This window comes from Pristiophorus japonicus, chromosome 3 (genome assembly GCF_044704955.1).
Source record: "Pristiophorus japonicus isolate sPriJap1 chromosome 3, sPriJap1.hap1, whole genome shotgun sequence".
NCBI lineage: Eukaryota > Metazoa > Chordata > Chondrichthyes > Pristiophoridae > Pristiophorus > Pristiophorus japonicus.
In genome coordinates, this window is record NC_091979.1 from 162,978,119 (window position 1) to 162,995,586 (window position 17,468).

At 43.7% G+C, this 17,468-nt stretch overlaps 1 protein-coding gene across 1 annotated transcript; it reads right to left on the bottom strand.

Annotated features, from left to right (window-relative positions):
* Positions 1-5,728: 5,728 nt before the first annotated feature.
* On the bottom strand, positions 5,729-15,436 carry LOC139254626 (gamma-crystallin S-1-like). Its single transcript, XM_070873750.1, has 3 exons — positions 15,406-15,436; positions 14,710-14,981; positions 5,729-6,004 (listed from the first exon to the last, which is right to left on the bottom strand). The coding sequence occupies exons 1-3, from the start codon at positions 15,434-15,436 to the stop codon at positions 5,729-5,731; spliced, it is 579 nt and encodes a 192-aa protein (XP_070729851.1).
* Positions 15,437-17,468: the final 2,032 nt, after the last annotated feature.

Below are 17,468 nucleotides of genomic sequence, written 5' to 3' on the forward strand. Positions count from 1 at the left end.
CTCTGCCTCTATCTTGTCTATCCCTTTCATTATTTTAAATGTTTCTATAAGATCACCCCTCATCCTTCTGAACTCCAACGAGTAAAGACCCAGTCTACTCAATCTATCATCATAAGGTAACCCCCTCATCTCTGGAATCAGCCTAGTGAATCGTCTCTGTACCCCCTCCAAAGCTAGTATATCCTTCCTGAAGAAAGGTGACCAAAACTGCATGCAGTACTCCAGGTGCGGCCTCACCAATACCCTATACAGTTGCAGCAGGACCTCCCTGCTTTTGTACTCCATCCCTCTCGCAATGAAGGCCAACATTCCATTCGCCTTCCTGATTACCTGCTGCACCTGCAAACTAACTTTTTGGGATTCATGCACAAGGAGCCCCAGGTCCCTCTGCACCGCAGCATGTTGTAATTTCTCCCCATTCAAATAATATTCCCTTTTATTGTTTTTTTTTCCAAGGTGGATGACCCCACATTTTCCGACATTGTATTCCATCTGCCAAACCTTAGCCCATTCACTTAACCTATCTAAATCTCTTTGCAGCCTCTCTGTGTCCTCTACACAACCCGCTTTCCCACTAATCTTTGTGTCATCTGCAAATTTTGTTACACTACACTCTGTCCCCTCTTCCAGGTCATCTATGTATATTGTAAACAGTTGCTAGGTACTGTCACAGAGACTGATACAACACATAACCGATAGATGTAATCATGATTATTATGAAAATGATCATTCTTTACCTAAAGACATACACCGTGACCAGAGGCTTTGAGTAAAACATTCCCGGTAAAAGTGAAAGGCCTCACATCTGATGATAGTCACTCATGACTGTTACACATCAAATTATATAAATATATAAGTACATGTAAATCAATGTAATACTTACTCTTGTGGATCCCACGAGGTCGTTCCATCGTTTGCGCCATTGTTTGCCCTCATGCACCTCGTTGGTCGCCAACAAGACTACCTCTGCTATCTCGGTCCATATCCTCTGGTAGGCCTTTGGGGTGGGCTTCCCATGCCCTCCCTGTGTCAAATCACCCCAGCATAACTTGACCTCCTGCAGAGGGAGGCATTTGCCTCTTCCGAGAACCTCCTGGCTCTTTTGTGCCCTCCAATATGCTCCTCTCCCACCTCACTGCTCTCGCCAGTGTCAGTCTCCACAGCGTGCTGTGATGCCTCCTCCTCTCTCTCCATTATAGGTCAAATTTGGGCAAATATGTGGCTGGTAACAGCTAATTTTTGTTTCCCTACTTGCTATGAAGCTCTAAAGTCTCCCTCCTTCCTCCCAAAGCAGCCACACCACAACAAGATGCCTTCAGTCCCTCTAGCTCCCTCTCTCTCTGTCTCCTCTTCTGCGCATGCCATGATGACCCTTGACCTCCTAAATCGTGGGTATCGAGCATTGCCATGCCATTGCTAAGGACAGCCACACTTTACGACAGAAGGTCAAAAAAATTTAATGCTACTGCCCATTTCATAACACTCGCGGTAACGCCCATTTTCAAAAATGGAGACTAGGTGCTTTGAGAATGGACGAGAAGCCGGCGATCTGAAAACCTTTTTTAACCACCCATGCCAGATATAATGACCATTTTTGGGTGATAAGCACTAAAGTGTAAAATCTAGCCCAAAGTCTTAGAATAAGGGGCCGCCCATTTAAAACTGAGATGAGGAGAAATTTCTTCTCTCAGTGGGTTGTAAATCTATGGAATTCTCTGCCCCAGAGAGCTGTGGAGGCTGAGTCATTGAATATATTTAAGGCGGAGATAGACAGATTTTTGAGCGATAATGGAATAAAGGGTTATGGGGAGCGGGCAGCGAAGTGAAGCTGAGTCCATGGTCAGATCAGCCATGATCTGATTGAATGGTGGAGCAGGCTCGAACGGCCAAATGGCCTACGCCTGCTCCAATTTCTTCTGTTCTTATGTTCTTAATAGTCCCATTGGCTGGGCAGTCTGCCTGTTCTTGTTGACCAACAGGCTGGGCAGGCTGCATTTTTTTGGTGTGTGAAATTAGGAAGGCACATGGGTGGAGTTGTGCTGATGGGAGGGAGGGATCGCATGCCAGAGAAGGAGGATAACATATGAGGATACCCGCATGTTGTATCCTTTCAGCCCTGCCACTGGCCAAGGGCTCAACCGTGCCCCTGACAAGAATGGCCTGCACCATCTCCTCCAAGGGGGTGAGGTGAGGCTAGTGGTGCAGTAGGTAGGAGAGGGCTTTTAAAAATGCATTCACTGACCTTGACCAGTGGTCTGAGGTCAAGAAGCTTCTTTGGGCACTGGAGCCAGGTAGTGAGGGTGACACTACTGGCAGTGACGGCCTCAGTAATGTACTCCCATATCCTTCTTTCCCATTTTTTGAGGTTACAACAACAACAACAACTTGTATTTATATAGCGCCTTTAAAATAGTGAAACGTCACAAGGCACTTCACAGGAGTATTATGCAATAAAAATTTGACACCGAACCGCTGAAGTAAAAATTAGCGCAGGTGACCAAAAACATGGTCAAAGAGGTATGTTTTAAGGGGCGTCTTGAAGGAGGATAGAGAGGTAGCAAAGTGGAGAGGTTTAGGCAGGGAGTTCCAGAGCTTGGGGCCTAGGCAACAGAAGGCACAGCCACCAATGGTTGAGCGATTATAATCAGGGATGCTCAGGTGGGCAGAATTAGAGGAGTGCAGACAACTTGGGGGTTTTTGGGGCTGGAGGAGATTACAGAGATAGGGAGGGGCGAAGCCATGGAGGGATTTGAAAATAAGGATGAGAATTTGAAAATCGAGGCATTGCTTAACCGGGAGCCAATGTAGGTCAGTGAGCACAGGGTCATGGGTGAGCGGGACTTGGTGCAAGTTAGGACACGGGCAGCCAAGTTTTTGATCACCTCTAGTTTACGTAGGGTAGAATGTGGGAGGTCAGCCAGGAGTGTGTTGGAATAGTCAAGTCTAGAGGTAACATAGGCATGGATGAGGGCTTCAGCAGCGTGTGAACTGAGCCAAGGATGGAGACGGGAGAAGTTACGGAGGTGGAAATATGCGGTCTTAATTATGCTGTGGATATGTGGTCGAAAGCTCATTTCAGGGTCAAATATGACATCAAGGTTGCGAACAGTCTGATTCAGCCTCAGACAGGAGTTGGGGAGACGGATGATGTCAGTGTGTAGGGAACGGAGTTTGTGGCGGGGTCCGAAAACAATGGCTTCGTTCATCCCAATATTCAATTGGAGAAAATGAGGAAGGTAATTCACCTTTAAGAGCTGAATATTCACATTTTGAACTTCTTTTAAATGTTGAATATTTTTTAAAAAGCAGAAAGGGCTAAAATGTTTTGATTCACTTCATTTTATTTTGTATTGCTTCAATGTGCATGGCCGCTTTAATTCTCAGACCTCTTCATTCCCCACAATTCTTTGTGAGCTTCACAGCTTCGCTCTCAGAGGCTGTGAGAAGCTGCAACCCTGGACCTGGATAGAAACTTCATTCCGCATCCCTCCAGCAATGCCACCAGGACGGCATTGCATGGATGGTGAGCGCTGTGCCACCTATCTCCATGCCTCCCAGACCAATTTCACTCGGTTAGCATTGCGGCCATTTCCAGCGGCCGTTAACTGCAATTACCGGTGACAATTTCTCCCATGGTGTATCATCATAAGTCTTAAAATACCAGTTCAATTGTATACACTTAGGGCTGTACTTTCTGGCCCTCTTCGCCCCATTTCTCGCACCGGAGCAGCGTGAAAGGCCTCCCGCGCCCTGCCACGATTCTCCAGTCGGGTTTTGCAGTGGCGCTGAGCAGCACCGCCAGGAAGCACTGCGCCGGGAATGTAATGCTCCTGGTTGTGACACCGTCATGAGTTTAAGTTTCTGCCCGACCCATCCGCTTGGAAGGGCGCCCACAATGACCGCCTGGGAAATCAGGGCAGTCCGTCAATCCCGGCGGTGGAGAGGAAAGTAAGGGACTGCAAAGGTAAGTGCGAGTGTTTGTTCCTTTAATGTTTTGTGTGATTTGTGTTGTGGTGGCGTGGGCAATATTTTGGGAACATTTTTGTGTGTTTTTTTTTTAAGTTCTCCTCCCCCACCCCAGACCTCTCTCGGCGCGCTCACACCCGGCACTTTAGTTTGCGACTTTCCCATCCTTGTGCCAAGAGAGGTGTACAACGCCTCCCTTTAGCGCTGCACACACTGATGCAGGACCCAGATGGCTAAACTTAAATAGCAAGACGCAAACTATTACCGTCCTGCCTCCGTTTTTGCCCCAGAAACAGAAAAGCCTAAAATCCAGCCCTTAAACTTTCAAAGGAGTACAACATTTACTAAAGGTTTCAGGTACATAAATCTTTAAGAGTGGGTACGATATCCTAGATGTTATAAATAGCGGCACAGGGTACAAAAGCAAAGAGGTAATGGTAAACCTGAAAAACTCATTGGCTAGGCTGTGGTGAGGATGTTGTCTCCAGTTTTGGGCACCTTACTTTAGAAAAGATGTCAAGGCCATGGAAAGAGTGCAGAAGAAATTCACTAAAATGATACAAAGGATATGAGATTTTAGTTCTGAGGAGAGACTAAAGAACCTGGGGCTATTTTAATTGGAGCAGAGAATTTTAAGAGAATACTTCATGTAGATCTTTAAAATCACGAGGAGTTTTGATAAGATTATTAGGGGAAAATTACATCTATCTGTCAGTGAACCAGTTACTAGAGGCCATGAATTTAAAGATCATTACCAAAAGAAAATAGGGGGGAGGTTAGAAGTATGTTTTATTTTATTCAAAGGGGCATTGGAACATGAGATGCCCATGTACAATCTCTGAATATTATGGTGATCAGATGAACTTCTCATACAAGGTCCAACTCTAGCAGATAATAAAGGGAAATTTTCCTGGGTCTTGTTCTAGGCGCACTGGATCTCCAATTGGGTAGGTTCTGTTACAGGTGTGCAATCTGACCCACGTATTCCCCAATATTTACTGTGCTCAGGCAATACAGTATGTCTGATGCATACCCAAGAGAATCTCGCCTTTGGTTGTCTAGAGTAGTAATCGCAATGAATAAAACATTCAAAATCAAACTAATCACTGCAAAAGTCTGGCTGCCTAAATTAGTAACCCAATTTGTATAAAGATGAGCTTATCCAATTAACTCGAATATGCCTGTCACATTTTACTGAATTATATGAAGGACAATAGATACCAAGGCACTCTGTCAAATAGAATAAATTCATAGAACTGACTGACAGAAAGTGAAATTTAACGAAGCTGCCTTGAAATTACTAAGCATGTGTAACTTCAATTCTTGACACAGTGCAAGATGTTTTATCAACATATTGAAAGCCAAGTTTAAATGACAGTCTGGACGATGGTGAACATGGTTTTCCAGTCATTTAAAATGACATAAAATGTGATGTGCAAGATTGGAACTGAAAGGTTATATCATAATAGCTACTTTTAAATATTAATTATCAAGAAGCTCAGCTGGTATGTGACCACCTGGTGTCAATATCATGCATAATGCATATATCTATATCGTTGGTTATTTAGTTTAATGATATTCATTAGCTGAGATAATTGAGCTAAAATGTTTTGCATGAGACACCCCTAAATACAATTACTTTTCCAGATGTTTCTGGGAGATTCCAAAATAATCAACTTATATTAAATCATATCAAGCAAATTGTATTTTATTACAGTCAGAAATATTTCAGAAAGACAAAATCATGCTTTTCAAGAACAATCTAGAAGTCCCTCATGCGTCTGAAAGATCCGACAGTTGAGTTGTAGCCGCCCCAGTCACTGAATCTCCTGTATTCACCGGGTCTCATGAAGTACTGTCGGCCTCTGTAGTTGGGTTGTTCATAGAAGGTCCAGTAACCATCCATCACATGGCAGGAGTTAATGTCACGGTAGCGGAAACGATCGTAGACAGATGGACAGTCATCCATGAATTCCATCATCTGTCCTCCAAAGTCAGGCCTCTCGTAAATCTTCATTCTGTAGTTTCCACCTCGGTACTGGAATATCAATAAGAGCATAATGTCATAAAATCATAGACGTTTATCACAAAGAAGGAGGCCATTCGATCCATGATATCTGTGCTGGCCAAAAAAGAGTTACCCAGCCTAATCCCACTGTCCAGCTCTTGGTCCATAGCCTTGTAGTTTACAACACTTCAAGTGCATTTCCAAGTACTTTTTAAATATGATGAGGGTTTCTCCCTCTACCACCATTTCAGGTAGTGAGTTCCAAACCCCCACCACCCTCTGGGTGAAAAAAGTTCTCATCGACTCCCCTCCAATCCTTCTACCAATTACTTTAAATCTATGCCCCCTGGTTATTGACTCCTGCTAAAGGAAATAAGTCATTTTTATCTACTTTATCTAGGCCCATCATAATTTTATACACCACAATTAAATCACCCTTCAGCCTCCTCTGTTCCAAAGAAAACAACCCCGGCCTATTCAATCTTGCCTCGTAGCTAAAATTCTCCAGTCCAGGCGACATCCTCATAAATCTCCTCTGCACCCTCTCTACTGCAATCTAATTTTTCCTGTAAAGTGGTGACCAGATCTGTACACGGTACTCTTGCTGTGGTCTAACTAGTCTTTTATACAGTTCGAGCATAACCTCGCTACTCTTATATTCTATGCCTCGGCTAATAAAATAAAGCATCCCATATGTCTTCTTAATCACCTGTCCTGCTACCTTCAGAGATCTGTGGATATGCACTCCAAGGTCGCTCTAGACTACTCAATATCCTACCATTTATTGTGTATTCCCTTGCCTTGTTAGGCCTCTCCAAATGTGTTACCTCACACTTATCTGGATTGAATTCAATTTGCCACTTCTCTGCCCACTTGACCAGTCCATTGACATCTTCCTGCAGTCTATAGCTTTCTTCCTCAATATCAACCACACTGCCAAATTTTGAATCATCTGCCAACTTCTTAATCTTGTCACCTTCATTGAAATCGTAATCATTGATATATACCACGAAAAGCAAAGGACTTGGTACTAACCTTCCAATTATAAAAACACCTGTCAACCATTAGACTTAGCTTCCATCCAATGAGTCAATTTTGGATCCAACCTGATACTTTCCCTTGGATCCCATGGGCTTTTACTTTTCAGACCAGTCTGCCATTTGGGATCTTGTCAAAAGCCTTGCTACAATCCATGTAGACTACAAATGCACAACCCTAATCGACCCTCCTTGTTACCTCCTCAAAAACTGCAATCAAGATAGTCAGTCATGACCTGCCCTTAAAAAATTCATGGTGACTTTCCTTGGTTAATTTCTGCCTTTCTAAATGACAATTAATACCGTCCCTCAGAATTTTTTCCAATAATTTGCCCACCACCAAGGTTAGGCTGACTGGTCTGTAATTACTCAGTCTATCTCTTGCTCCCTTCTTGAACAAATATACAAAGTTGGCAGTCCTCCAGTCCTCCAGCACCGTGCCTGTAGCAAGAAAAGATTGGTAATTGATGGTCAGAGCATCCGATATTTTCTCCCTTGCTTCTCTTAACAGCCTGGGATACATTTCATCTGGGCCTGGTGATTTATTTACTTTCAAAGATGCTAAACCATTTAATATTTCCTCTCTCACTATGTGGATAGTCAAGGGGCTATAGAGGAACAGGAACAACACACAATCACAATCACTAAGGAGATGATACTCAGCAAGATAATGGGACTAAAGGCAAATAAATCCCCTGGGTCTGATGGCTTGCATCCTAGGGTCTTAAGAGAAGTAGCGGCAGGGATTTTGGATGCATTGGTTGTAATTTACCAAAATTCCCTGGATTCTGGGGAAGTCTCAGCAGGTTGGAAAACTGCAAATGTAATGCCTCTATTTAAAAAAGGAGACAGACAAAAAACAGGAAACTATAGACCAGTTAGCCTAACGTCTGTAGTTGGGAAAATGTTGGAGTCCATTATTAAAGAAGCAGTAGCAGGATATTTGGAAAAGCAAAATTCAGTCAGGCAGAGTCAGCATGGATTTATGAAGATAAAGTCATATTTGACAAATTTGCTGGAATTCTTTGAGGATGTAACGAACAGGGTGGATAAAGGGAAACCAGTGGATGTGGTGTATTTGGACTTTCAGAGGCATTTGATAAGGTGCCACATAAAAGGTTACTGCACAAGATAAAAGTTCACGGGGTTGAGGGTAATATATTAGCATGGATAGAGGATTGGCTAACGAACAGAAAATAGAGAGTCGGGATAAATGGTTCATTCTCTGGTTGGCAACCAGTAACAGGTGGGGTGCCGCAGGGATCAGTGCTGGGACCCCAACTATTTACAATGTATATACGATTTGGAAGAAGGGACTGAGTGTAACATAGCCAAGTTTGCTGATGATACAAGGACGGGAGGAAAAGCATTGTGTGAGGAGGACACAAAAAATCTGCAAAAGGACATAGGCTGAGTGGGCAAAAATTTGGCAGATGGAGTATAATGTTGGAAAGTGTGAGGTCATGCACTTTGGCAGAAAAAAATAAAAGAGCAAGTTATTATTTAAATGGAGAAAGATTGCAAAGTCCTACAGTACAGCGAGACCTGGGGGTACTTGTGCATGAAACACAAAAGGATAGTATGCAGGTACAGCAAGTGATCAGGAAGGCCAATGGAATGTTGGCCTTTATTGCAAAGGGGATGGAGTATAAAAGCAGGGAAGTCTTACTACAGATATATAGGGTATTGGTGAGGCCACACCTGGAATACTGCGTGCAGTTTTGGTTTCCATATTTACGAAAGGATATACTTGCTTTGGAGACAGTTCAGAGAAGGTTCACTAGGTTGATTCCGGATCTGAGGGGGTTGACTTATAAGGAAAGTTTGAGTAGGTTGGGCCTCTACTCATTGGAATTCAGAAGAATGAGAGGTGATCTTATCGAACCATATAAGATTATGAGCAGGCTTGACAAGGTGGATGCAGAGAGGATGTTTCCACTGATGGGGGAGACTAGAACTAGAGGGCATGATCTTTGAATAAGGGGCCGCCCGTTTAAAACAGAGATGAGGAGAAATTTCTTCTCTCAGAGGGTTGCTAATCTGTGGAATTCGCTGCCTCAGAGAGTTGTGGAAGCTGGGACATTGAATAAATTTTTAAGACAGAAATAGACAGTTTCTTAAACGATAAGGGGATAAGGGGTTATGGGGAGTGGACAGAGAAGTGGAGCTGAGTCCATGATCAGATCAGCCGTGATCTTATTGAATGGCAGAGCAGGTTCAAGGGGCCGTATGGCCTACTCCTGTTCCAATTTCTTATGTTCTTATGTTCTTATGTTTATCCCATCTAATATTTCACACTCCTCCTTAACTATAATGTCAGCATTGCCCCTCTCTTTTGTGAAAACAGATGCAAAGTATTCATTAAGAACCATGCTCACGTCTTCCACCTCCACACGCAAGTTACCTTTTTGGTCTCTAATAGGCCCCACTCTTTCCTTAGTTGTCCTCTTGCTCTTTTTGTATTTATAAAACATCTTTGGGCTTTGCTTGATTTTACTTGCCAATTTTTTTTCATGTCCTCTCTTTGCTTTCCTAACTTTAATTTTACCCTTGAACTTTCTATACTCCTTTAGACTTTCTGCAGTATTGAGCTCTCAGTATCTGACAAAAGCTTCCCTTTTTGCCCTTATCCAACCTTGTATGTTCCTTGACATCCAGGGGGCTCTAGATTTTGGAGTCCCATCCTTTTTCTTTGTGGGAACATATTTGTTCTGAACCCTCACTATCGCCTCCTTGATTGCCTCCCACTGCTCTGACCTTCAAGTAGCTGTTTCCAGTCCACATTTGCGAAATCACATCTCGGCTTAGTAATTGTACTGTGATGCAGCTATAAGTATATATTCAGTATTTATATATAGAGAGAAAAGGGAGTTAGTTGAAAGCAAGTAGCTTATCATCGAAGTCTTATATGTTAATGAGAATAAAGCTGAAACAATTTAATAACACTTCCTGAGTCAATAATTGCATTACAGGCTTCTTACCACCATGCAGCCATTGTGTCATTATTATACTGTAAATAGTGAAATGTTTGCAAAGATTTGAGTCTACTTCATCGCTATAGATCATTAGTTTGTTAACGGGAGTAAAATTTGAATGATTTTTATTCCTGGGACTGATTGCATGGTTTATCACAAGGTTAAGATGTGTAAACTTCCAGTGAGGGTAAGAACAGAATTAACCTTATCCCCGCTCCGCGCTCTCCAACCCCCATTACCCCACCACTGCTCCGCCACACAAAGAGTACTAGATATTTGGAACACTCTCAGGGGAAGTTTTTGATATTGTGCAGCTTTGCTCCTTGAATTAATCTGGATAAATTGGGAAGCTTTAAGATTACTACAAGTTATAGTTTAGGAAAAGACTGAGACCCTGAAAGTCTGCAAGGCGGTGGATCTCAGTGTAAGTGCCAAGAAACCCCAACCCTGAATCCCTGCCACTGACCACGCCAAAGTTCGAGGGATGAGGTACAAAATTCAACAATTTTTCTGCCGTTGTCAGCCTAGGGGAGCCTTGCCAAAGAGTATCAAGCCAAGGAGGAGGGGGTGCAAACTTTAAAATTTAAAATTGCAGATCTTCAGGTCTCCAGGCCACAATCCAAGCCTAGACCCCCTGGTTGTGCCCACAACTGCCCCTTAATTAGCTGTACATCTAATTTCACCACTGTGTCTGTGCTGACCATAATTAGCTATCAAAGAATGTCCAAGGCACAGGTGCTTGCTCCCCACCCTGTCCCCATTACATCGATGGCTGATAAGGGCCGAGTGGATCATTCACAAATCCAGCCTAAATAATTCATTGCTAGGCAGGATTTTAATTGGGTCCTGGCCTAGGTCCAGCCATTCCAACAGACTCCCGCTGAAGTTACAGTTGGTGTCCACTGCAACAACCAAAGGTTTTTGGGGCCGTTGACAGTTAATTACTTCACAACACACTGTGGTACTCTACTGCTCAGTCCAGAAATAGTACAGGCTAATCGCCATAATATTCTCACCCAAAGGCCAAGTTCAATAATCAGGAAGTTGGAATACATAAATATTTTTCAGTTTTTCTTGATTATCTTTGAGCACCAGAGATTTTTTCCTTGTGTAATGTTACCTGAGGAAATTGAGTGGTTGGGTTAGATAGGTTGGATTCTAAATACTCTGTAAAACAAAAGAACGCATGTGGCAAGTAGTTTTTTCTTGTTTTGTGCTTGCTTCTGTTTCCATGTGCTAATGGCCATCACTGAACTTACAGAGTTGTTAGAGTTAAAAAGATCTATAAGAACAACAGTTGCATGCCGATCAAAAATTTTTATCCAAAAACATGTCAGCGCCAAAGCAGATAACCTTTCTTATATTCTAATGTTTCAATCCAATAATTCACCCCTCACATTTGATCAATACGACCAACTAAATTAGCCAAATAACCAGGCTTTATAAAATTTGGAGTGACCTAAATCATATGGTCCATAATTTATTTTTCTAATGTTCAGACAAATATACTCCTGAGAACCTACCTGTATAACTTCACTATTGTTACAACAGTATTAGCTAGACATAGCAAACACATAGGGCTAGAGCCTCCAATTTTTTTGCATGCTTAACACCCACTTAACGGCCATTTTAACTTTGAAATGACGTATAACACCCATGTATCACCCATTTTGGCACAAAATGGAAACTGGCGGGCATTTTTCAGAAACTTATCAGCGAGCGTTACTTTCCCCATCTGCTTAACGGCAGGAAAAAATATTACGGCCCACCCACTTTTTTGGGGCGGAATCATCAGAATGGGCAAATTCAATGCCCATAATATTGCCCAGCATTACTTTCCAAGCGGATTTAACGCCGAGATTTAATATTAACACCCGCCCACTTTTTTTGTCGTAAAGAGCATATTTACCAAAACTAGCGGCCATGAGATCGCTCACCGTCAATTTCACCACCTCGCACACGTATCGCCTACAATATCGCTCACCCAACAAGCCGCCCAGAAAAAGTGGAACTAACCGGAATGAATCACAGCGTTATGGATGCCATGTTCGAGATCACATGTCGCGTCCTTTAAAAGGCTGCTCTGCTTCAACCTTGGCGGAGTTTGGATGTATTCTGCAGGTCGTTGGAGTTGATGTGAACATCTGTAAAAACATCTTGACCACACTGTGACCAATTGGAATTGAAGAGGTGTCTTCGTCGGGGCATTCATTGTTTGTGACCAATCGGTGGAAAACAGAGAGCTACTGCAATGGGGCCTGTCCTTTCTCACCCTCTCTTGCTGACCAATTACATGCAGCAGACTCAACATCGCTGAAGGAATGCTCCACTGTATTATGTGCCCAATGTAAGATGTGACAGACAGATGAGGAGGACCAGACATTACACCTCCCGCAAGTACAAGGAGAAGCATTCTTACCTCGACTTGCTCGACACCACCTGCCTTCGGAGACTGCGCTTCCACAAAGAGGTTATCACTGAGGTATGCCAGCTGATAAGGGCAGATCTGCAGGCTGCCAGCACCATCAGTACTGCACTGTCCGTTGAGGTCAAAGTCACCGCGGCACTGTCGTTCTATGCCTCGGGTTCTTTTCAGGCCAGAGCAGGAGACAGTTGCGGACTTTGTCAGCATGCCACACATCGCTGCATTAGACAGGTTACTGAAGCCCTGTATGCATGCAGGAGGGAATTGATCAGCTTCCCTATGACCAGGGAGGCACAGAGTGAGAGGGCTCTAGGATTCTAAATTTCCCCAAGGTGCAGGAAGCAATAGACTGTACGCACATCACGATGCGGGCAACTTTTCAGGATGCTGAGGTTTTCAGGACCTGCAAGGGATTCCACTCCCTGAATGTCCAACTGGTTGTTGACCATCAGCAAATTATACTGTCAGTGAATGCTCAATTTCCGGGCAACATCCATGATGCTCACATCCTGCATGAGAGCACTGTATCTGACTTGTTTAACAATGAGCCACAAGGTCAATGCTGGATGCTAGGTGACAAAGAATATGGCCTCACCACCTGGCTGATGACCCCCCTGCTTGACACCCATACTGAAGCCGAGAGGCAATACAACAAGAGCCACAGAGCCATTCACAATATCGTGGAGAAAACCATTGGAGTACTGAAGCAGTGCTTTAGATGCCTGGACCACTCAGGAGGCGAGCTCCAATATTACCCTGAGCAGCAGAGCATGCTGCACAACTTGGCTATCAGGAGGGGACAAGAATTGCCTGATGAGTCTGACAGTCAAACTCACCAGAGAGAAGAAGAGGAGGATGAGGAGGCGGATGCTGACATGGGCCCAGACAATCAGGATGACGCTGATGCCATGCCCCCGCCCCCCTGTCGATGGCATGAAAGGGCCCATATTGGCATGATAGCTGCAAGAGCCTTATGTCAGGAGCTCATCAATGATTGCTTTCCCTGAAAGAACGTTGGTGTTATTTACAAGGCTGACACATGCTGGGTGTGCAGGTCATACATCAATGGTGGGCATCATCTTGGTGACAGTTAAAGTTTAAGTTGATTGAAATTAAGTGTGATTATACCCTTTGATGCAAACAAATCACCAGCGTGTAACAGTGCAGCTATCTGATCCAATGTGCTACAAGGTTTTGTTAAATAAAAAACAGTTAAACTGAACATTAGTCTGAAATCATCAATATTTCTGTTTAAACCAACCCTTTCCCCCACCACCCCCCCACCTCGCTTCACCTCCCCACCTCTAACCCTTCCCCTTCCCCTCCTGACTCCAAGTCGCCTGGCCGAGGAGGTCCTCAGGTGATGCTTCATTGAGGGGAGGTGGGATGAAGGCCGAAGTGCTGTTTGAACGGATACGGGAGAGGATGGTCCTGAGGTGGGAACGTGCTCCGAGCCAGAAGAAAGATGTTGCTGCTGGCTCTCATGTGTGGTTGGCAATGGGGGTGCAGCACCTTAGGGTGCAGTGCGGCACTCTGGGACCACTGGGAGCCCTCTGCCACCAGTGTTCCTGCTACCAGCTCCAGAGCCTCCTCCATCCCTTCCATGTTATATCTTATTTGTTGGACAAAAACTCGGTGCCAACTATGTTCTTGGTGCTTAGTAGGCTTTTTGCTACTGGTGAATCTCCCTCGTGCATCCCACAATAGCCAGACAAGCACACACCACAGCCACACACGCTTTCAGTGCCTCTGAGCTCTCTCTCACTCTGTCTCCTCTTCTGCGCATGTTATGATGATCCTTTTCCCCCTGAATCGTGGGAATCGAGCGTTGCCATGTCGTTGCTAAGGACGGCTACACTTTACGGCAGAAGGTCAAAAAAATTTAATGCTACCGCCCATTTGATATCGCTCGCGGTAATGTAAACTAGGTATTTTGAGAATGGGCTAGAAGCCGGCGATCTGAAAACCCTTTTTTATTGTCCACGCTAGAAATAACGCCCATTTTTGGGTGATAAGCTCAAAAGTGAAGGTTCTAGCCCATGGAGATAACAGACTGGTAGAAATGATAGAAGGATTTTTTTACAGAAACCGTTCACAAATTCTATTACTGGCCACAGTGGTTATTTTCTTGTGCTTGATCAATAGAGAACACACAAACCATCAAATTATTATTTACATATGGGTATGTGTGACATAACCTGATGCACAGAACAGATCCAAGCTCAGTTCTTGAGGTTGCTGGCCATTTTCCAGATCTCAAGTAGTATAGCATACACCAATCACAAAATGATAACTTACGTGTGGGTAGGTGCGACATGACCTGATGTTGTCATTGAATCCCATCCAGCGTTGGTAGTCAGGATATTCTCCCCTGCTCAGAACATACTGGTATCCCATGTAATTGGGTCTCTCATACCCCACCCACCAGTCACTCTCCACACGGATGGAGTTACAGCGGCTGAAGTAAGGGGACAGGTCAGCACAGTCAGTATTGCACTCGTAGTGCCGACCCTGGAAGTTCCTGTCCTCGTAAAAGATGATCTGTGGGAAACAAAAATCACTATCAGTCACTAATTTAGAAAATTGAGAAATATTTGATACATAATTATAACATATTGAATATAAGTGTACATAATGTATAAACTGAAAGAATTGTCCTTGCCTTTCCCATTTTGAGCTCACAGTTAGCTTAGTAACTGACAATGTTTCACTGCTTCACACAGAGTGGTATTTATACATTGGCTGGAAAAGCCTCTCTAGGCTATACTTTTGTTATTCTAATGGTTTAGGACTGAAAATCAGCAAAAATCAACAAAACGCGTCATAAGCGTTACAAAGAAACACCTGAAAGACACCTGATGTGTCATTGATTCTTTTCATTTTGCTTTCACCTCATTTTAATTGTTCTTCGGGGGGAAACAAAGAATGATCCAATGTGCTTCCTATACCCTAATTCGACTGCACTTTCGACAATGATGGCCCGAAATCAGTTACCAACAATTGTTTCACCATGTAGTATAGCCATCTCGGTCTGCTACCAAACTGAGGAAAGACAATCAGGCAAAATCTGGTTTGGTCACAGCTATGAGTGTTTTCAATTCCATCTTACTGTAAGGTGACTCTCTTCTTCTGATTGGATTTCCAATAAGCCTCCTTCAACTGTACCTAGATATATTTTAATATCTTTGCATGCAATAGTTTTATAGATAGTGTTTACAAACACCAGTGACAGATCATAGTAGGTTTTGGTTTTAAAATTCAGTCTCTGCATAGTATTGTACTGTTTATATTTCCTCACTTTTATATTTGAAAGTATGATTTTCTACGTTATTCTTTCAGTCATTCTTGACCATGGGCCATGTTGAACTGTGGCTGAGCAGGTAGGGAATTGGACAATTTCTTGGACCTCTGCTCCTCTGAGCTGATCAGCAGGACATTAGCAAAAGTGGCCTGATTTTGATTCTACTTTCCCAGGGCTGGGGGGGTTATCATTATTTTTGAAAAAGAGGCTTCTTTGCAATCAAAGTTTCTCCACAGGTGCACAACTAAGATTGAGAACTCATCGATGTGGAAAATCATGGCTGTGATCCCTGGGGGTACTTGTGCAGGAAACACAAAAGGCGAGGATGCAGGTTCAGCAAGTGATCTGGAAGGCCAATGGAATCTTGGCCTTTATTGCAAAGGGGATGGAGTATATAAGCAGGAAAGTCTTGCTACAGATAAACAGGGTATTGGTGAGGCCATACCTGGAATACTGCATGCAGTTTGGTTTCCATATTTACGAAAGGATATACTTGCTTTGGAGGCAGTTCAGAGAAGGTTCACTAGGTTGATTTCGGGGATGAGGGGGTTGACTCATGAGGAGTCTAAGGATAAGGGGTAAGCCATTTAGGACTGAGATGAGGAGAAACTTCTTCACCCAGAGAGTGATGAACATGTGGAATTCTCTACCACAGAAAGTTGTTGAGGCCAATTCACTAAATATATTCAAAAAGGAGTTAGATGTAGTCCTTACTACTCGGGGGATCAAGAGCTATAGCGAGAAAGCAGGAATGGGGTACTGAAGTTACATGTTCAGCTATGTTCAAAACTCATTGAACGGTGATGCAGGCTCGAAAGGCCGAATGGCCTACTCCTGCACCTATTTTCTATGTTTCTATGTTTCTATGAAAGGTTGAGTAGGTTGAGCCTCTAATCATTGGAATTCAGAAGAATGAGAGGTGATCTTATCGAAACATATAAGATTATGAGCGGGCTTGACAAGGTGGATGCAGAGAGGATGTTTCCACTGATGGGGGAGACTAGAACTTGAGAGAATGATCTTAGAATAAGCGGCCGCTCATTTAAAACAGAGATGAGGAGAAATTTCTTCTCTCAGAGGGTTGTAAATCTGTGGATTTCGCTGCCTCAGAGAGCTGTGGAAGCTGCGACATTGAATAAATTTAAGACAGAAATAGACAGTTTCTTAAACGATAAGAGGATAAGGGGTTATGGGGAGCGGGCGGGGAAGTGGAGCTGAGTCCATGATCAGATCAGCCATAATCTTATTGAATGGCGGAGCAGGCTCGAGGGGCCAAATGGCCTAATCCTGTTCCTATTTCTTACGTTCTTTTGATCCCACTGGTGACAAGATTGTGTGTCCCAAGATCTATGCAGTGCTCACTGAATGGACCATCATGCAGGCACTTATGTTGCAGGAGTCAAGAGACAGTGAGGCCATGGCTGCATGTCCAGTCATCTGTGGGACCAGGAAAACTGAGACCAGGAAATTCAGTAGTGGCGCTAACTTTAAAATTTTGAAAAGTTCGCGCCAGGTGCAAATGGATCCTAAATTCTTCTAAGTAGGCCTTTAGCGCCCCAGGATGGAAGGGGGCGATAACTGAGGCGTTAATGACCTCAGTGGGGTGCTGCAGGGGCGCTAACAGCAGAGCGTTACCCAATTTCAGGTGACATATTCAGCAATCATCCTTTAATCCTTCACACTGGCTCATTCCAGCTCTCAAAAGGGAGGTTATATCAAGCTGCACCTGCTCATTTTCAGCAGTGCTGCATTTGAG

Coding starts and splice junctions, on each gene's coding strand:
- LOC139254626 (XM_070873750.1), bottom strand. CDS start 15,436: ATGGCTATACTACATGGTGAAACAATTGTTG. Junction 14,982..15,405: donor ACATGGTGAAACAATTGTTG/GTAACTGATTTC, acceptor TTTCTAAATTAG/TGACTGATAGTGATTTTTGT. Junction 6,005..14,709: donor CATGTCGCACCTACCCACAC/GTAAGTTATCAT, acceptor TTGATATTCCAG/TACCGAGGTGGAAACTACAG.